This window comes from Artemia sp. Qi Xiang Cuo, chromosome 21 (genome assembly GCF_049724085.1).
Source record: "Artemia sp. Qi Xiang Cuo chromosome 21, ASM4972408v1, whole genome shotgun sequence".
Lineage (NCBI taxonomy): Eukaryota > Metazoa > Arthropoda > Branchiopoda > Anostraca > Artemiidae > Artemia > Artemia sp. Qi Xiang Cuo.
Window position 1 is genome coordinate 22,636,105 of NC_142814.1, and position 21,807 is coordinate 22,657,911.

The window sequence follows — 21,807 nt, forward strand, 5'->3', positions numbered from 1 at the left end:
GTTTATGATTTTTTCGTATTATCCTATATGTTATATAGGTTATACATATTATGTAGGATAATATGTAATATTATCCCCATATTACATTAGCCTCCCCATAAAGATCATACTTCCATTCCAGCCCCCCACCCTTCCTACCCCTCGACTACTGAGCACTTATAAAGAAATACAAATTGCAATGATATCTTGTAGTAGAGTTTCAGGGCTAAGCCTTCTAATACTGATCTAAACTATAACGGGAGGTAAGCCACACATACTTTAAGGGCTGAATTAGCCGAGGAGACAATAAAATTATCTTGCTTGATCCTCGAAACATAGAAATAGTGTACATTGAAAGTTGGGAGCTTGTTTCCATTCCTTAATTATCGTTTCCATTGCCGGTTTAATTCCAGTACCGGTAGTCGCATCATTCCGTTCTCTTTTTAGTCCTTGATGCAACGAATTACACTTCCATCAATAGTTTGCAGGATAACAAAGCGTTGGAGCAATAATATTGACAACATAATCTTACCCCCTAATTTTGGTTGCAGGCAACTTCCTGAAAGTTATATTAGTGTTATCAGCGGGGTCACCAAAAGCCATGACAGGGCTGCAAGGACAATGTTGTTTGTGGGTCCTCAGCCCAGAGTTGTTTTGTTTTTTTTTGTAAGATTCTTGTATGCTACTGCCGTATTTTTCCTATTTTCAAGAACCTCTTTATAAAAAGCCTGCAAAGATATTAATTGACCCTGATAATAGGCCCCTTTTAAGCCCTGCGAATTTCTACATCCCCGTCTCCCTGCATCTTCCGGCCTGTTTTTGCCCAAGTCTAAAGGCAATTCCATGAGAGCTTGTCATATATAGTGTAGAAGCAGATAAAAAACTGAAAGGACCATACTTAGGTATTAATTTTGGTTTCAGATCACGTTCCGAACGTTTTTCTTGGAATAATTACTCTACCCAAATTATTTCTAGAAAACAACGGTGCCAACTCGTCTTGAGGAGGTTTACCAATCACTCCCTCACCTCCTTGAAACGCTGCTAAAAGAGGTGGGTCTCTATAAAAAAAAACAAAAAACGACAGGTTATATAGGCAAAATACAATACTTTTTTTGAAGTAATGTACCAAAGGAAATCAGCCAGCAAAGAAAATTATTTAGAATTCTTGGGCGTTTGCTTATGGTCTTAAACATAAAGAGGGTGATCAGTGCATTCATGAATGCTTTTATGCCACCAACTCCCACTCAATCACCAATTTTTCATTCTAAATACAATCGCGTGAGGATATACAACGGGTACCTGAATAAAATTTTGGGACTTTTTTGGGGGGAGGGTGAGGCGACTTTGGACTTTGTGTTGGGAGGAAGGAGATAAAATACCTTTTTACCGTTCCTTGTATAACAGTATACAATAAGGTTTTTTTTTACCGGTCATTCAACAGGCTCCTCCTGTTAGTATAGTAGTTTTGGAAAGAATAGAACGCAGCTACATGACCCAGGTTTTTGTTGTTTTTTTTTAACATAGACCCATTTCGCTAATAATCCTAGAGAATACTTATCTAAATTGGTTTAAATTCAGTGATACAAGTCGCCGTCGGTAACATAAGCAATAAACCAAGAAGAGAAGCGCCTGGGTTCCAAAACGATAATCCCCGCGAACGCAACTTAAATTTCCAGCATCGATGCAGGGTCGATGGTATTCAACATTACTAAAAGGAAAATGTTTAACCTCAGTAACCTCTGAGTGTTGCAAGTTATTTGCAGCTGTCGTGATATTCTGCCAAGAAATCACTTCTGTTCAGCCAAGAAATGGGCTTCACAGTATTAGTCTAAAAATCTGTTGAGCAAAATATGGCTTTCATGATATTTGACAGCCATCAATCCCATAATTTTAAGGCCTACAATCCTATGTTTAATGAGTAGCCTACATAAAATAGAAAATAGGACAGACCTTTCAGATGCTTTCTCCAAAGATAGTTGCTGGTCCAGCAAAATTTGATTTCCAGCCACCTCAACCACATTTTGAACTCCTAGTTCGAGTTCTATAAACGAAAGAAAGATATATGTTCCTTCAAATAAGATAGCACAAATATTCAATATTCAGCACCAAATATTCAATCTCTCTTAAAAGGAGTTTCAACAATCATGCACGATGAAGAACACTGGATGACATAATGCTTTTTACTTCCTTTAAGCACCAAATATAATTCATGGCACCTTTGTCTACTTGTTTGCATCTTCTGAACAAATCTTTAGTGAAATATTTAGATTTGGTATAACCTCTGTTGAGAAGAACAGGATGTTATCTAAGTACAATTTTTCTGTTATTTAAAAAAGAGGTTTTCTTTGTATGGATAGCAGAGATATCATAGAACATATGGCATATATTTTTATCATTTCTTTTATTCGAGACTTATTCTGTGAAATCAAGGGGGTAAAATTTACGTATTTAAAAGCAATATGTTATCCTAATTCCTAAGACTAGCAAATAGTCATCACTAGCGGACTCATAACTAGCCATATAAAATGAAATATCTCAGAAGTTTGTTTGTTCTTGGGCTGAGACACCATGCAACAACTGACTATTTAATTGCAAGAATTAGTGGCAAATTATGAAGTACTTAATGGTACCAAAATCAAGACCCAGGAGTAATTAGATGAATGGACACATTCACTTCAGAGCATTAAGCTTTAAATATTACTAGTGTAATATACTACTTTTAAGACAGGTAATTTTTGGCTCCTTAATGTTACAGAATAGGTTTCTCAACATACATTAAGAAAAAAAACATATCATAGTAAATATACAGCCAGTTGGCTCCCATGTTGTCTCAGTACATGTAGCTTTAGAAAAAAGTTTTCCTCTATAGAAATGTGTGATCATTATGAGTTCGAGCAAACAGATGTCACTGGCATCTAAACAAAACGAGTTACGTCTGCTGCCAAAGGTGGCTAAGAACAGTTTGTGGGCCAACATTTTTGGATGGAAATATACTGAAACAAAAGATAAAAAAATATTGGTGACCGGATTTGAACTGCATTGCTTGACTGTCATCAAGTCTGAATTTTTCAACTACAGGGTGATTTTTATAGTGGGCTGTTAAAATGACACCATCTTGCAAAATTTTACAGATGTTCTATGAGATTTGCAGCTCTACAAAAAAAAAAACACTTTAATTTCAGTCAGTTTGTAAAATGATTATTATTTACTTCTCCTAAAAGCATGCCACATTGAAATATGAGGCAACAAAACTAAAAATATTTCAGATTTAAATATAAATTTACAGCACAATAGTTTAAAATACAATAAATTTTTCCCAACACTGAAAGCTTCTGTGCTATATGAGCTACAACAAGTAGCAAATTTATTAGTTGGGAGAAGACCTTGTCCCTCCACTTTTACCCAAAAATATTATGATAACCAATGAGAAAAAGTCATGCTTATTTCCTGACACGTAATGCCAGTTCGCCAATTTAATTTTTTGTTAACCATGGCATTAGTAACTTTAAAGAGATGAAAACATTGTTTTGGCAAGCCAAAAGTTGGAAAGTACAAATTTGATGGCTCACAAAAACTTTAAGCAGCTGCAACAATAGTTTGCAAATATGGCTGCATTTTCGTATCTGACAACATAAATCTCAGTGTAAATTCTGCCAGAAGTAATCCAGAACATACATTTGGCAAGAACTATTAACTATTCATCAAAGTTATAAAACCTCCACCACCTTCAACCAAACACAAGCTTCTCAGTATTTTGAGCGACACCTTTCTGGGAGCTATTCTCATTTTAATATTCTCTTTTTCGAATCTTGGAACATCCCAAGTTTTATTGTTTCTTTCTTGATTGTAGAGTCACATACCTACAAAATTTGAACTGTAAATGTTGCTACAGTTGCTACAAAAAGTATATGAAGTGGTATCTATCATATATTGATTAGCTAACTACTACTATGAGTTTGTTACAGGTGGTTGTGTCTAAATCAAACATTAAACTGGAAAATTCTATATGGTATAAGTCACCCCTTTTTTCAACTGAAACAGTAATGACCTTGTTTCTGAACAGAGCAAGTTTGAGAGGCATGCACACTATATACATTTATACAGTACAACCATTCCTTATCTCAGACATTATACAAAACCGGACCAAGATGCAAGTGCTCCAGAGAACGTAGAAACATAAGCGACAGTAGATTTTTTCACGGGTAGACAAGTCAGATTTCTCTTGAACACGAAACTTGGCTTCTTTTTTGTAACACTAAATTTTAAAGAATCTAATTTTAAATTAATTTATTCCAATACATATATGAAAATCGGTAATTCGTATTGTAATTTTATTATTAGATGTTTTTAGAAATTACAAGCAGGTTTCAAAGTCTCGAGTTGGTTTCAAAGGCATTTTGAGAAAGTTTCTGCCAAAATACGTGTTCCAGGGTAATATACTCTGAACTGTTGATGGACAAGGATATGGGCGGAGCTTTTATACGCGCCAAGACTGATAATTTATATACAGTGGTCATGCAGCACTGATCAGCAAAGGTCTCCTTGTCAAAAGCGCAATGTGCATACCTTCTCATATGGGTTGGTTCTATAGGGCAAAGAATGTTCAGTGCATTTGGGCTCACATAAGCAGATAAAAAAAAATTAAAGAAATATTTGATCAAAGTTCAGAGAGCACATGGTTCCTAAAAAACAGAGCTCTAGCATTATATTTTTTGAAAGTAAGATAAAAGAAACCCAAAAAATAATGATAAATACATAACAGAACTAAACTGCTCAATCCATGACAGAACTGCTCAATCCATGTATACTGATGAAACTGGGATGGTAAGAAAAAAGATAGCACAAGGATCCCGTATTACATGGGAAACTTTTTAAAAATTCGTGACAGTCTCACACTTTCCCTAGTTGTCGCAATTTGTCATGTATATGAGTGGACCTGGGCATAACTCAAAACATTTGAAAACAAAGAAATCAAGCAAGACGCCTGCTCAGGCTATCAGATTCTACAATTTTCTATTTTAACTTTGTGCCTCATAACCTTCAACATAATATTTGGATGCTATATGTAGAAGAGATATTCCTTTGGTGTGGTGTCAGAATAAAATGAGTTGCACAGGAAAATAGAAGGAACATTTTGTCTGGAAGGAATATTTGTGGATGACAAGGAATATTTAAGGTCTATCAGAATATTTGTGGATGACATGTTAGTACTATATGTGAAAAACGAGAAGAAATTAACATATGTTGGGCTCAAAACTCACATGCCAAGGCCAGAATATAATTTGCAGTTTACAAAAAAAAAATTAATGTTTTAACTTTTATAACTTTAATAAATCAAAAAATATTAACATTTGGATTACTATATATAAGTATATAGATTAAACTGGCAATGCGCATTCATTTGCATTTTTTTCAGTAAAGTGCAAATTATGTTCTGGCCTTGGGAAGGCATAGGGGTTTTGAACCCAACATATGTTAATTTCTGCTCGTTCTGAGTTTGACTCGGTTATTTATTGTAATTTCTGTTCGTTTTGGGTTTCATTTATGTATCGATCTGATTTGTGGTAGTTTCACGTTTGGTAGATTATCTGATTTTATTTTTGCTTATTTTTTGTTTAATGGAGTTCTTTACTTTTCTTTGAAAAACTTATTTTGTGGCCTTAAAACCTATTTATATTGACATAGTCTTTTCAGGGAAAAAGAAAATAATACTCTAAATCTTTTCTTTTTTATAACACTTTATAGTTTGGCCTGCTATTGGTATGCTGGAGAAAAATTTTCAGCAATGTTTAACAACATTCACCCTTTTAAAAATCTGGACACAAATAGTAGTGTTTAATACCTCCTATTCATACCTCCTCTAGATGACCTGAAATGGAAAACTTGATACCATTCGCAAAAAAAACTGTTTACTTTCTTTGATAGCTTGGATACACTTACGCTATTTTGATTTGCTTAAATTTTAAGAGCAGAAGTAGCCCCAAAAGTTTAAACATAATACCCTTAGTCGTTCTTAGGATACTGCCGAGATGCCTTATTGGGAATTAGCATTAACACAGTGCGTTTTGGTTTAATCTTAAGGCAACATCTAGTTTTTAAACATAATGAGAAAATGGGAGGCTGGGCGTGGGAGGGGGACTAGTTGCTCTCAAATCACTTTCAACTATTCAAAAGGGCATCAGCCCTTTCTATTTTCAATCGAATAATCCCTTTTCGAAGTTCCTACGACAACTCCTTCGATACGAAGGGTCCTGGTCTAAACAACAACAACAAAAAAAATAAATAATACATTATATAGACATCGATCCTTACTATAAAAATGTCAAGCCTTCCAATCACTTTCGACTATCAAAAAGGGCATTAGGCCTTTCAATTTCCAATTGAATGAGCCCTTTTTGAGTTTCTACAACAACGATTTCTATAAACAACTTATATACCCCCAGGGCATAAGTTACAACCCATACCCAAAGGGCTGTTAGGGTGTTTGTCATCCTCTAAGACCTAATTTCCAGAATTTTCAACTACGTTAAACAAAATGGCTATCTCGAAATTTTGATTGGATAGGGCGTTAGTCGCTCTCCAATCACTTTCAACTGTTAAAAAAGGCACTAGCTCTTTTAATTTCCAATCAAATGAGCCTTTTTGAAGTTTCTACAGCAACGCTTTCAATAATAACCTTATATGCCACTAGGGCATAACTTACAATCCTTGCCCTGAGGGCGGGGGGTTGTCATCCTCAAAAACCTAATTTCCAGAACTTTCTACTACGTTGAACAAAATGGCTACCTCAAAATTTTGATTGGATGTGTTTGGGGGAATGGTGGGCGTGAGAAGGGGGTAGTTACCCTCCAATCACTTTCGACTATTAAAAAGGGCACTAGCCCTCTTAATTTCCAATTGAGTGAGCCCTTTTTGAAGTTTTTACGACAACGCTATCTATAAAAACCTTATATGCCCTCAGGGTATAACTTACAACCTTTGCCCTGGGGGCTCTGGGGGGTTTGTCATCCTTAAATACATAATTTCCATAACTTTCAACAACGTTGAACAAAATGGCTATCTCTAAACTTTGATTGAATGTTCTTGGGGAAATGGTGGGCGTGAGAGAGGGGTTAATTACAGTCCGATCACTTTAAAGTATTTAGAAACGCAATTTTAATTTCCAATCAAATAAGCCCTTTTTGAAATTTTTACAACTACTTTCTATATAAACCATATATACCCCCAGGGCATAACTTACAACCTTACTGAGGGCTAACTTACACTGAGGGCTCTGAGGGAGTTATCATCCTAAAAGACCTAATTTCCAGAATTTTCAACTACGTTGAACAAAATGGATATCTCAAAATTTTGATTGGATATGTTTTAAATGGTGGGCGTGAGAGGCGGTGTTAGTCGCTCTCCAATCATTTTCATCTATTAAAAAAGGCACTAGCCCTTTCAATTTCCAATTGAATGTGAAGTTTCTATGACAGCGCTTTCAATAAAAACCTTATTTGCCCCCATGGCATAACTTACAACCCTATCCCTGAGGGATGTGGGGGGAGGGGTTGTCATCCTTAAAGACCTAATTTCCAAAACGTTCAACTACGTTGAATAAAATCGCTATCTAAAAATTTTGATTGGATGTGTTTGGGGAATCGGTGGGCGTCAAAGGGGGGTTAGTTGCCCTCAATTCACTTTCGACCATTAAAAAGGGCACTAGCCCTTTGAATTCCCAATCGAATGAGCCCTTTTTCAAGTTCCTACGACAACGCTTTCTATAAAAACCTTATATGCCCCCAGGGCAAAACTTACAAACCTTGCCCTGAGGGCTGTGGGGGTGTCCTCCTCAAAAACATATTTTCTATCTGGAAATCAACTACGCTGAACAAAAAGGCTCTCTCAAAATTTTGATTGGATGTGTTTGGGGAAAAGGGAGACAAGAGAGGGGGGTTAGTTGCCCTCAAGTCACTTTTGACTATTAAAAAGGGCACTAGCCTAGACCTTAGAATTTCCAATCGAATGAGCCCTTTTTCAAGTTTCTACGACAAAGATTTCAATAAAAACTTATAAGCCCACAGGGCACAACTTACAACCGTTGCCCAGAAGACTGTGGGAGGAGTGTCCTGCTCAAAGGTATAATTTCCTGAACTTGAAACTGTGTGGAACAAAATGACTATCTCCAAATTTTGATTGGATGTGTTTGGGGAAATGGTGGCCATGGAAGGGGTGTTAGTTGCCTTCCAATCACTTTCGATTATTAAAAAGGACACTAGCCATTTCAATTTCCAATCAAATGAGCCCTTTTTGAAGTTTGTATGACAACGCGTTCTATGAAAACCTTATACGCCCCCAGGGCATAACTTACAACCCTTGCTCTGAGGGCTGTTGGGGGGGGGGGGGTGAAATCCTCGAATAACTAATTTTCATAACTTAAAACTACGTTGAATAAAATGGCTATCTAAAAATTTTGATTGGATGTGTTTGGGGAAAAGGTGGGCGTGAGAGGGGGGTTAGTTGCGCTCCAAGTACTTTTGACTATTAAAAAGGGCTCTAGCCCTTTGAATTTCCAGTCGAATGAGCCTTTTTTGAAGTCTCTACAACAACGCCTTCTATAAAAACCTCATATGCCCCCAGGGCATAGCTTACAACCCTTGTCCTGAAGGCTGTGGGAGAGTGTCCTCGTCAAAAACATAATTTCTATTCGGTGAGCTAATATGCTGAAAAAATGGTTATCTCAAATTTTGATTGGAAGTGTTTCGAGTATTTATGAGCGTAGACGGGCTTTTAGTTACGAGCCAATTCCACATGATTACTTAAGGCGGCAGAAGCCACTCCAATTCCCAACTGAATAAGCCCTTATTGTAATTTCTACGACAACTTCTTCGATACTAAGTCCCCTGGTCTAAAGGAAAATAATAATAAATAATACATTGAGCCAACATCGTTCTTATATGCCCCCAAGGCATAACTTAAAACCCTGCCCCTGAGGGTTGAGGGGGACTGTCCCCCTCAAAAACATATTGTCTATCGGGAAATCAATTACGCTGAACAAAATAGATACCTCAACAGTTTGAGTGGATGTGTTGAGGTGAATGAGAGGCGTGGGGGGCTACTTGCCCTCCAATCACTTTCAAATATTAAAAAGGGCACTAGCCACTCCAATTTCCAATCAAATGAGCCCTTTTCGAAGTTTCTGTAACAACTCCTTTGATAAGAAGTGCCCTGGTATGGAAAAAAAATAATACATTGTGCCAACATTGTTCTTTACTTGGGCACCGCGATTGAGCTGCCTATGATTTATCGGTATCAAATTGCGTTTTTTAGAGTTTCGGTTACTATTGAGCTGCGTCACTCCTTACTTACAGTTCTTTACTACGAACTGCTTGATACAGTAAGTGTTCCAACTACAAGTCGCCATTTACTTAGAGATTTATAGCAACATGTGCTACTTCAAAGTAATGAGGTGGATCAGGCAAGGCAGTTTCCTGTCACTTGGTCCAAGTTTTATATTAAATCTTAGACCAATAAATGGAGATGGAATTCAGAACATCAACTTCCTCAATGATGTAGGGTATCTGATAAGATATTCCTGAACAAACTTGCAAAGAAAGCTGAACAGTTGAAAATACAAATCAATGCCCCAAAGACTAAAGCTATGACAAATTAGCAGTAGACCCATAGGAGTGCAACTACTTTAAGTACTAACAAGTACAATAACTTTCAATAATAGTTCTGAAAAAAACCACACATACAAATGGCCCAACATAGCACTTCGATAGCTCCTACTGGTCTGAAGACTCACAGTATACTTGTAGAATGTGAAAGACAGGCTGTTCTAGAACAATGTTCAGTTTTAATTCTGAGCTTTTTTACGGAAATAAACCTAGTAATTGGATGGTGCCTAAACTTGGACAAATATTTCAATTAAAGGTAATTAATTGCTACAATTAAAGGTATGTTTCATAAACACGGACAGTGGGACCTAATCTTGGATATATTACTACTGCTACTAACAAATCACTGCAGCATCAAGCTGCCTGAGGCCCGCACAGATACGCATGCTTCTTCATCATAATCTATTCAAAGTCTCCTTCTTTACACTTTTCCCTTAAATCTTTCTTTCTGACATCTTCTTATCCCATTCAAAAACAGCCTGTTTTATTTTGGCCCTAGGCAGTTGGCTGACAAAAACGATCTTTGGCAATCTGTCATTCTTTATCTACAGAATGTGTCCTAGCCATTTCATCCTTTCTCTCATTATAGCCCTAGAAAGCAGGATTGAACCACAATTTTTGTAAAGTTTATTTTTTTATATACAGTCAGTCAGTCCAGTACCCAAAACAATTCATAGGCAATTTCTCTGGAAAACATCAAACAAATCCTCTTCTGTTTTTTGGAGCAGCAACGCTTCAGAAATTTACTTGAAAACTGTTATCACTGTAGATTCCAATATTCTTATCTTACCATTTTTTCCGAATTTTTCAACTGTCAAAACACCCTGGGCCTTGGCTATTCTACTTATGACATCTTCACTGCGCCCAAAGGCTTTGCCAATAATACTACCTAGGTAAGTGAAGCTGTCCACGTGATTGATCATCTCCTTACCCAGCATTGCCTCTTCACCTTCACTTATTCCTAGTCTTCTTCACATTAATTTTTAAGCATATTCTTGCACCATGATCTTCCAAAACCTCTAAAAATTCATTCATTTTGCTAACATTTTCATCTAAGATGCTTAAATCATCAGCATAATCTAAGCAGTTCAGAACATTATCAGTAAAAAAGTGAAAGTTGAAGTGAGAGATAATGATGAAAAACCTCTGCTATTAGTGAGGTTAACAATTTTTTTTAATCAACTTTGCAGAATTCATCTGCAACTAACAATCTTACCAGCTAATAACTCAATTTCAAATATCCGTATCCTACAGATTAGTTCATTTGCTAAAATACTGAAGGCACCTGATTCTTGTAAATCTAATTACTCAGCCGAGATACAAATTAAATTGATTATTGAGTGTGCTGATCTTTTATCAACTCCTTTAATGGCAGTTTTTAACCAATCTTTTATTAATGGTGTTCTCCCTAGTATTTTTAAAATGTGTACATTACCCCAATTCTGAAGTATAAGGCCCCCAAGAATATTACTGATAAGAGGCCAATTTCAAAGCACCAGCTCTTTTGAAAGTTTTATTTTTTAGGACTTAAAGCTTTAAATTTTTGTGTTACTGTTTATTTGTTTTTGACCCTTGTTTTGTGTATTCTTTTTACTACTCTGACTTGCTCATTTCAGCTCCAGCTATTTTAGTGAATAAATATATTTTATTACTGTTTTCTTTTCATACACCAAATTCACCAAGGCTAGGATACCATCTTTCCCTATTTCTACCAAACCTGGGCATTAAAATCCCTACTGAAAATATTGTATTTCTACGTGGGACCATATCTATTAGTTCCTGTAGCTGTAAATTAAATTCATCTGAGTCACTACTATCTCTATTAGTTGGTTCTACTGTGGCATATACTACTCTGACTGATATCCTGCACTTTTTAGTTATAAAATGAGCAACTAGCATTCTATTATTAATGACTTCTAAACCTAAACAAGACTTGGCAGCTTCCTTATTCATCATGAGCCCTACTTCATGCCTGTGCACTCCATCTTTCCTGCCTGAATACTTATTCAGTATATTCTATGTCACTTAATTTCATGCTTCCTAACCCTGGAATATGACTTTCTGAAACTCCTAATAAGTCCAGTTTGAAGCGTCTGAATTACAACTAACACCCCACTGCAGCACTAAGCCACCTGAGGTTAATACAGTTAGACATGCTTCTCTCAAAGTATCCCTCTTCACACCCTCCCAAGAAGTTCCCATTTGCCCTAAGTTTTTCCTTATAACCTCTCACCCCATTTGGAGACAACCTGCTTTTTGTTTGGCCCTAGGCAGTTAGCCAACAAGGACAATTTGTCATCCTTCATCTCCTGAATGTGCCCTAGCCATCTCAATCTTTCTCTCATTATACCCATAGAAAGCAGGATGGAACCTTATTTTTTTGTACAGCTTACTGTTTGAGATATGGTCAGTCAGTTAGGAACCCAAAACAATTCTTTGCACTTTGTTTTAATTTTAAGAACCTATGTCCAAGATTGAACACCATTTTCCATGTTTAGCTCCTGCCTAAACTGTGTGCCTATGATTAGACTCCAAACTTGACTATCAGAGTAATTAAAATTCATAGTATTGCAGATGGTTAAAATATTCAAGCTAATAACATAAGCTACATATTAGGATAATTTAGACAAATCCACTGGTAAAACAATCTGGTTTCCAGGTTGTATAATCAATATTTTATAGGGGTTTAACTGTTCAAGTAGTGATTAGCTGGCTGGCTACTGGATATCTCACCCTATGAAATACCCGATGTTGACCTCTGACCAGGAAAAACCATCATACTGCCGGAAAGAAGTGTCAGCAACAGTGAAATCTGCACTTACACTGGCAATTTTGTGAGACAACAAAGATGGCAATACCCAGGACACATTTTCTGCATGGAAAATCACACTTACAAAATTGCTCCTCTACTGGCAGCTGGAAGGTATATGTCACCAAGAAACTTCTCTACTTAATGTACAAACATAACAGAAGAGCCTTTCAGATGAGTCTCATCCCAGAATGAGAGGATATCCATCAAAGCAGTACACTTAAGGGAGGAAGCTCCTCATTGATGCCTTATGTCCCTCTAGAGGTACTAGAGGAAGTAAGGTGAGGATTTGCCTACACCTGTTGTAATTACTAGACTTAGGTTCACATTGCTTGGTTGAACTTATTTATGCTTTTTGTGCTAGAGTTTAAACTAAACTATTAAATCATAATATGATAGACTGGTCAAGTGTGTTTACAATGGATAGCATATTACAATGCAGTAGCATGTTTTCTTTTGTTTAATTTTGCTGCTAAAAAGCAATGTTTGCAGGTTGCAAGTTGTTTTGAATCAATTTTGTTGAAATAAAACAATTTTGTAATTTACCACCAATGAACTACTGGCAATGCTGAAAAAAGAAAATACTTATAAAGCACAAAGTTTAATATATGCCTATTTTATTCAGAAAAAAGATGCGAGTAGGATGGTAAGTATGTAAAGTATAGGATGGTAGGATGGGAGAAAAGAAAGAGTAGGATGGTAAGTTTTTTCGAGAAAAGACAATTTTTTAGTTCTAGTCAGTTTGGGTTTAGGAGTCATCATTCTACAGAGCATGGAGTTTTGTTTTTAACAATTTTTATTAATGATGCTTTAGACAAGGGTCTGAAGATAGCTTCGATATTTTTGGATATTACTAAAGCATTTGACTCTGTTGATCATGATATACTAGTTCAAAAGCTATATAGTAGTGGTATACGTAGTGATTTTTTTAAATGTGATAGTTAGTTTTCTTAGTGGAAGGACTCAGTGTGTCGTGATGGATGGAGTTACATCTAAAATTGAATATATTTTGATTGGAGTACCCCAGGGTTCCGTTTTGGGCCCTTTGTTGTATTTGGTTTATATTAATGACCTTTGTAGAGCTTCAAGTAATGTGTCTTGTTCTTTAGACCTTGATACTTACGGTACTAAAGGAATTCTACCATGTTTTGCTGATGATGCCCATTTTACTGTAGCTGCTAGAACTGAAAATGAGTTGATGACTATATTGAATCAAGGTATTTCTTTAATTGAAAACTGGATGCGAGTAAATAAACTGAAACTGAATCATAATAAGTCGAATTTTTTGATTTATGGTAGAATTACTGGACATTATCCATGGATTAATAGGATAGAAGTGGGGCACCATACTATTGTAAGATCTACTAGTACTAGATACCTTGGTGTTATAATTGATGAAAGCCTTAGTTTTAAAGACCATATTGCATCTGTTAGCAGCAAATTGTCTTGTAATATTGGTATTATGCGTAAACTTAGGTATCTTTGTCCATGTGAAATTCTGAGAATGTTGTATTTTTCTATGATTCACCCATATCTCATTTACTGTTGTATGGTTTGGTCGAAAACATTCGTAACTCACCTCCATCCGCTCTGCGTAACACAGAATATGGCAATTAGAGTTCTTTATGGTAATCAAATTGACCTATCTGTATTGGTGAGGCATCTTTACTGCGAGTATAAAATTCTACCGTTGGCAGGAATATGTGTATTCTATAATGCTCTGTTTATGTTTGAATATTTAGCTTCGGAGTTACCATCATGTTTTTCAGGAATGTTTAGTCTTGCATCTACTATTCACGATCAGTTGACACAATCTTCTCAGTTGGTGCAAAGACCAGCTATGGTCACGTCTAGGTTTTCAATTTGCCATGTTGTTCCATTAGTTTGGGAGTTTGCCAGAGGATTTGAGGAATGTTGGGGGTTTGCAGGATTTTTGTAAGTCGCTAAAGAACCATTGTTTTGATGTGTATATTTTGAATGGATTATTCCACGCCACTTAAGATTATGTTTTTGAGGAGGGTTTAGTTGCAGCTGAATATGATTATAATTATTATTATTTTGTTGGGTGTTGTTTGGAGGTTCGTTGGTTTTCGGATCCGGTAAGTTGAGCTCTAATTATGTTTTTTTTTTCTCTATTTTTTTTTTTTGGTTTATTGGTTTTTTTATTTATTAAGAGGGTTTTCTCCCGCACAAGCATGCTTCAGGGAATCGATGATGTATATTTTTTTTTTTAAATAAACCCAGTGTTACTTAATAGATAAAGGGTAAATATTAGCTTAAAAAGCTACCTATGTATGGTCAGTATAGGCTACCACAGACCTTCAATAAACAGTGGGCAAGCCCAACCTCCCACATTGGGAAGCAGTATTTTAAAACCCTCACAATTACCCAAAAGTCTTTGTAGAACTTGCCCCTCTCTCCCCCAGGAAAATTCCCTGAGTAACATTGTAGCCCTTGGGGTCAATATAAAAAAAACTCAATAGTACTATTCTCTAATTGAGACCCAGATATAAATATATATGTTTCCAAATATAATAGTTGTGGTTGTGACAATCTACCCTATCCCTTCCAAATAGGGCCATATTCTGCTCTAGGCTATATACAAAACTGTCAAAAATCACTATAATAATATATATTGTATTTTATAATATGCAGAAATTTCCTAAAAATCCTATGCATATGCTTCATTCAATTCTCATTCATTTTAAGATAAGTAAAGGTTAAGACCAGATGTGTGTTTGAATAAAATCTTAAAGAATTCTGAAAACTACTTAAAAACAGCCATAAATACTTCACCTCATTTTTAATCATATATTGCTTTAACTCACCCATACCCCCCCCCCCCCCATTGATGGGCAAAGGCATCTGTTTACACAGCCATATATGATGATTGTCACACCAAAATTAAGCAAATTAAATACAGGATTGGCTAAAAAAAATCTCCACAATGATAATTGGTGTCACCTTGACAAGCACTATCTACTACTTTCAGTAAAGATTTTGGAGCTTCTCAGTCTAGTGTCCATGGTATACTAGACCAATCAGCATCCATACCTTTCTTGAATGTGCTGATAAATGAAAAAGCAACAGATAGTTTTTTTCACTCAGAGAATTCCAAAGTGATACCACACTATTTGAAAAGAATGTAGTTTTGCTTTGTTTTGGGCTGAATTCTACCCATAATTTCTAGCCTAATGGATATGAGTCTTTGTTAATACTTTATAGATTCAAATAGAAACTGCTTTATGTATTCTCAATATATTTGATAATGGCACTACTCTTTTCTTTGTCAATTGAATGGGATCCTAATTTTAAAATGTTAATGTTTGCTATTGTAAAAAATGAAAGAATGGGAAAATATTAAGTGGGCTGTGTACTGATCTCTCAGGTCTAAAGTAAAGCAGTGTAACTTTAGCAGCAAGATGTCAGTAGGCTTATTTATGATACTTTTTACCTGAATTATCTTAATTTACACTTTGGAGCATAAAAGAGACCTGCAAGATAGGCTCCAAAGTCTCACAAGTACCTGGCATAGCTTCAGGAAGATTCTACTTGTTTATTGCTGATTGTTTTATCTGAAATTTGTTTTGGAAAAACATTACTAGGCTACAGAATCTTCATGGAACTTTAAGACATCAGATGTTTTTGAGTCATGATTATAGAGATTTAGGTGGTTGCTGAAATTGTGTATCATATTATTAACATAGAAAAGAAACAATACTGGCCCAAGTACAGTTCCCTGAGCAACACCACTTTGGATTTAGCAAGATTATAATTAGCTTGAAAATAATTTTCTAATCAACCTCAAGTTGGCATGCTTCTCAAAAAGTTTTTATCATGTCCTCTGGTTCTTGAAGAGATATTTCATTGAAAATTATTTGGGATGTTTTTTATGACTGGGCAGCTTGAATGTCAAAATCATATCCTCTCTCTTTTAGCAATAAGCCACTCCAGCAGGCAAAGATGCTTGCCTACAAGAAGGTTATATGCCATCCATATTAAAGAGTTGTACCATAGCTTTTCAGCACCACCATATCTTAGTGACCACTGGAGTTTGAGGTAAGGTAATTTGTTTCCTACCAGCCATGAAGTCAACAAGCTAATCTATCAACTCTAGGTTTATTCCTACTGTTGTTAACTTGGAGTGAGGCCAATTGTGTAGATCTTGTCAAATGCTTTTACTAGGTCTGAAAGTATTAGATCTATTAGAAGGCCTTTGCCCAGCAACTGGGTGATCTGCTCATAAGTGTCAAATGAGTAAGTTTCTACACATTTTCCTGGTAGAAAAGTGTGTTACTTGTTAGAGATGATACCACTTTAAGCAAAGTGTTGCAGAGGCATATTGTTAACTATCCTCTCGAGGACTTTTGTAGCAGCAGATGTTAGGCTTATATGTCTGTGACTTTTGGAATTTTGTCTATCTCTTTTAGCAGGCAGGGAAGGATCTTTTTAAGACCTGAAGATTATTAGTTTGAAAGCTTTAATCATTTTTTGACAATGGTAGTTGCAATAACAATATGGGTCATTTGTTTTAAGATACTGTGGTTTAAATATGGAGAGGAAGTAGTCAGGTTTGCTGATCAAAAATCAGGAAAATTACTGATGGCAAATCTTCCTATACTTTGGGTGGTGGTGACTCTGTTCATATTGTCTGTAACTAGGTATTTTATTGATCTTCAATAATGATCCCTGCTGGACATGCTGTTCCAAAATTTGTGGGGGTTTGACTTACTTTGTCAGAATGACTTGTCTCAAAATTATAGCAGGCCTACAGAAGTTCCTTTGCTATTGTATGCTAAGAAATATTTAGTTTTCTATAGAATTTCCTTCAAATGTGCCCTGGGTCTTAACCTATAAATAATATATTTATCAAGCTGTTCTTATTCTTTTGTAATGATTTGAATTACTTTTAGCTTAATGACCAGGGTAAAAATGGGTAAATATCAACCAAATCATATTATTGACTTATGCATAAAGTGAATATACCACTGAATACCTTTTTTATGCTGATTACAAATATAATAATCATTTCTATCAGAAATGAATTTCAGCCCCTATATATGCCAATTCAGGGTATATATTTCTACATTAGGGGGGTGGGGTAAAGTTTAAACTTACCTCTCATTTACATCAGAAACAAAATTTGCCAAAATGTAGAAATATATACCCTGAATTGGCATATATAGGGGGGCTGAAATTCATTTCTGATAGAAATGATTATTATATTTGTAATCAGCATAAAAAAAAGGCATCAAGTGGTATTTCACTTTATGCATAAGTCAACAATATGATTTGGTAGATATTTACCTAAAAATGAAATGCCTAGCCTAATAATATGGAGATATGACAATGAAAGCAATGAAAAAGAATGGATAGATGGTCTTTAGTATTAAGGGCTATATCTGGAAGCATTAGGCAAGGGGGGAGGGGCATATTGTCACACTGGCATCCATTATATTTGAAAAGTTTTGATTGGGTAATCAATTGGTAGCCTGTATTCTCTTTTGTTATTAGCCTAAACTATAGTGTTTCTGTTAGAAGAGCTCATTGACTAAGCCTATTAGCTAACTCTTCTTAGTGACATTCTTGTAAATTATCTTAGACCCAAGTATATTGTTATCTGGTTAGATAGATCACCATATAGGCTAGTCTAGACTAGGCTAGCTTAAAACTTATGGTAAAGTAATCTTACCTCTTCTATTCAAGGGTCGAACCCTAATAGCAACTTGAATCTTATCCATAGGCTACTTGATTTAGCACAATACAAGTAGGCCTTAAAATTAATATGTAGCTTAAGGACCTGGGCTAGTCAAAATCAGTCACTTTTAATTTCATTTATAGATACACTTTGTGGCAGTTATACTTTCTATGCCAATCTCATCAACTTTATGTAGCAAGCCAGGCTATTTTGAAATGATAATCTTGCAAAAAATAGAAATAGTCTAGGCTATTGACAAAATCTCTTGCCCAGGGAGGCAAGTTTATTTCACAGTAAAGAATTTCTATCCAGACTTTTTTTCTGAAAATTAAAAACAAATAATGACACAATTACAGCAGTTGTGCCCTCACACTTATTAAATACACTTTAACTGGACATATTTCCTTTTTTTAGAATTTCTGCAAAATATTGACAGTTGCACTGTTGCTAAAGTTTACTGAAAAGAATCACGGAGAAAAAACTAGATTGCGCCAAAGAAAATTGCCCCAAATTTTATATTCCCTTTTTTGAAGAAACTGCGGGCCCATTTTCGCTAACCGAACTGTTACGGTTTCAAATTTCTATGCGAAAATTATACTTTTTACAAAATTTTTAAATATTAAAATTCATTACCTTAATTACCTTAATTCGCACTTCGGAGCAAATTAAGGTCCATACTGGATCTGTTGTGCTCCGGGTCAATGATGGCAAAAAATTCGTCACTGTGTTAGGGCCCAGTGACACGCCATAGGAGAGGTCTGCTGGAGAGATGCAATTTAAGCCCACTCGGTAGCGGTGGCCACGAGGTAGGTATGGCCCGTAAAGACCATTCTCAGTGGTATAGAGCTGACACCGCCGCACAACAGCAACTTCGGATCGAGTATGCGAGATGGTTGGGTATGACAAGCGGCATCAGCCTCCTAGCAAGACACTCATTATAATAAAGTTGGCATCAGTCAGTAGTTGAGTGGGACGGACAGTCCCACTCATATTTCCATTGCTTGTTATTCCATTCCTTGTCAAGTCTGGACTTGAAGGACGCAGCCGTAGGTGCAGTCGCCGTTTCAGCTTGAAGGCTATTCCAATCGTTGACAACAAGCTCGGAGAAGAAGTGTTGCCGCGTTCATGTTTTTACAGAACGTTTTGACAGCTTATGTGAGTGTCCTCTTGTATGGTGCTGACTTGAATGTTTGGTAAGCAGGGGGTTATTTGGTTAGGCGTTATACTTGTAGGTCAGCATCATATCACCACGGCGGCGTTTGAAGACGAGTGTTGGCAGCTGCATGCGTTCCAGTCTCTTGTTGTATGGGAGATCTCGTAGGCCAGCTATGCACTTTGTGGAACGTCTCTGAACTCCTTCGATTAGACTGGTATCATTCTTATAAGAAGGGGAGGTGAGACACGTACCAAAATCCAAAACGGGTCTAACTATAGCCTAATAGAGCCTTAGAAAGACTGTACAGGAGCGACTGGTTATGGTGCGTTTGAGGAGACCAAGGCTTGAATTTGCTTTTGAAACTGCTTGTTGCCAGTGTCCGTGGAACTTCAGTTGTTCATCTATCAACACTCCTAGATCTCTTTCTTCGGGACTTGTCTTTAGTACTAAGCTAGCCAGTGAATTGGGATCGGACATGTTGTACTGGTGACTGGGGTTGTTGCTTCCAAAGTGAAGGACACTGCACTTCGATGTGTTGAATTCAAGTAGCCAGTCTTGGGCCCACGTTTGGATTTTATGAAGGTCACGCTGCAGACTTTGTTGGTTTGCAGGCCCAAACAGCTTGGAGTCGTCGTCATAGAGAGTGATGTTGTTTTCTGTTCCGTTCATCATATCGTTGATGTATATAAGGAATAGGGTAGGGCCCAAAACAGTACCTTGGGGGACTCTGCTTACAACATCACATGGTTCGGAGAAGACCTTGTCGCCATTAGTTGTGAAGAGTCGAACCTGCTGACTCCGACCAGTCAGAAAGTCCATGACATAATCGACCACGTCCGAGTGGGTACCTGCTGCTGAAAGTTTCAATCTGAGACGGTTGTGTGGTACCTTGTCGAAAGCCTTGGCTAGGTCCAGTAAAATCAGGTCCACAGGGATTCCTTTCTCCAGGTGATCTGTTATGGTGCTGTATGTCTCAAGGAGATTGGTCTCAACCGATTTTCCTGGTAGAAATCCGTGCTGGTCGGGAGAAAGTATATTATTATTACGGAGATGTGTCAAAATATCAGAATTCACAATCCACTCAAGGGTTTTTGCCACCGCTGAGGTCAGACTGATGGGTCTGTAGTTTTTGGCTTTGGTGCGGTCACCTTTCTTGAATATTGGGGTGACATGGGTCAGCTTCGAGTCTTTGGGTACCTTTTTCGAGTCAAGCGACAGTTGGAATATATTGCATAGTGGTTGTGCAATTTCTTTGGCAAGCTCCTTCAATAGTCTTGGGTGCAAGTTATCAGGACCGGCGGACTTATTGACGTCTAGCACTTCAAGTCGCTTTTGGATGACAGAGGGGGAGAGTAGAATAGGTGGTATCGGGGTAGGGATGTCGTTTGATGGGCTATGAGGAAGAGGACCATCTAGTTCATTGGTGAAAACCGACGCAAACTGCCTGTTGAGGAGTTCGGTGATATCCTTCAAGGTGGTCACTTCCTTGCTATGATCTGTACTGAGTGCTTTTACTGACCGTCTGCTGTGGTCCTTACTTGATACGTACTTCCAGAACTTCTTCGGGTTATTCTTACTATCATCAGCTAGCTTGGACTCGTACCGTGCGTAAAGTTGTTTAGTTAGGCTTCTTAGTTTGTTTCGAGCTTTCGCAAACTTTTGGTACTGTTCTTCCTTCCCTCCTTTATTGTACTTTCTCCAGTACCGTCCCCTCCTGTTTCTTTCCTTGCGTATCACAGGGGTCATGAAAGGCATTGTTTTGGGCTTTGGCGTGAGTTTTAATGATGTGTGTTTTTTTTGAATTGTAAGTAGCTCGTCCTTTAGGTTAGACCATTGTTGGTTGACATCCCCTTGAAGTAAAGGTGACCAAACTACACCTTCCAGCTCTCTTCTGATCGCCCCGTAGTCTACATAAGTTTTCTTTATGTAATCATTTTTCATCTTACGAAATGACACATTCACTTCTAGGATTAGATGATCGCTCTTTCCTAGAGGAGGTAAGTAATTTATGTTCTAAAGCTGGTCTTTATCCCGTAAGAACACTAGGTCCAGTAGAGTCGGTCTCTGGAAAAGTCGGCCTCTAGTAGCTTGTTCGACAATCTGGTAGAGATTAAGGTCGTGAAGGCAGTCTGTAAATAGATTCGTGCTTCTGCTTCTGTTCGTAAGTACAGGTATATACGGATATCCCTCCTTCCATATGAGATCAGGGAAGTTGAAATCACCAGCTATAAAAAGGTTCCCCGTGTAATTCATAGTTGCTTTATGCAGCATTGTTGCTATTGTCTGCTCAGTTTCTTGGCCATCTGAGGCAGATGGGCTTCTCTAAATACAGTCTACTCTGGTTATTGCTCCACCACTGTCATCACATATGTCGAACCATATAGATTCGACAAATTGTGAGTTACCTGGGAGACATAATGATCGTATACTATAACATGTCTTGAATAGCACCAACATGCCACGCCTGCATTCTAAGGACTGTAGGTTTGACATGACACCATACCCT

General features: G+C 37.0%; 1 protein-coding gene across 2 annotated transcripts in view; it reads right to left on the reverse strand.

Moving 5' to 3' along the window:
• Khc-73 (Kinesin heavy chain 73) overlaps positions 1-18,543 on the reverse strand; it is a 300,519-nt gene extending 281,976 nt beyond the window's left edge. For both annotated transcript variants that reach the window (XM_089106523.1, XM_089106524.1), the window contains exons 1-2: positions 18,140-18,543; positions 1,930-2,020 (exon numbers count right to left, since the gene is read on the reverse strand). In XM_089106523.1, coding sequence (XP_088962649.1) covers positions 1,930-2,020; positions 18,140-18,188 — 140 coding nt within the window. In that variant the 5' untranslated portion in view covers positions 18,189-18,543. The remainder of the gene's footprint in view (positions 1-1,929; positions 2,021-18,139) is intronic.
• Positions 18,544-21,807: the final 3,264 nt, after the last annotated feature.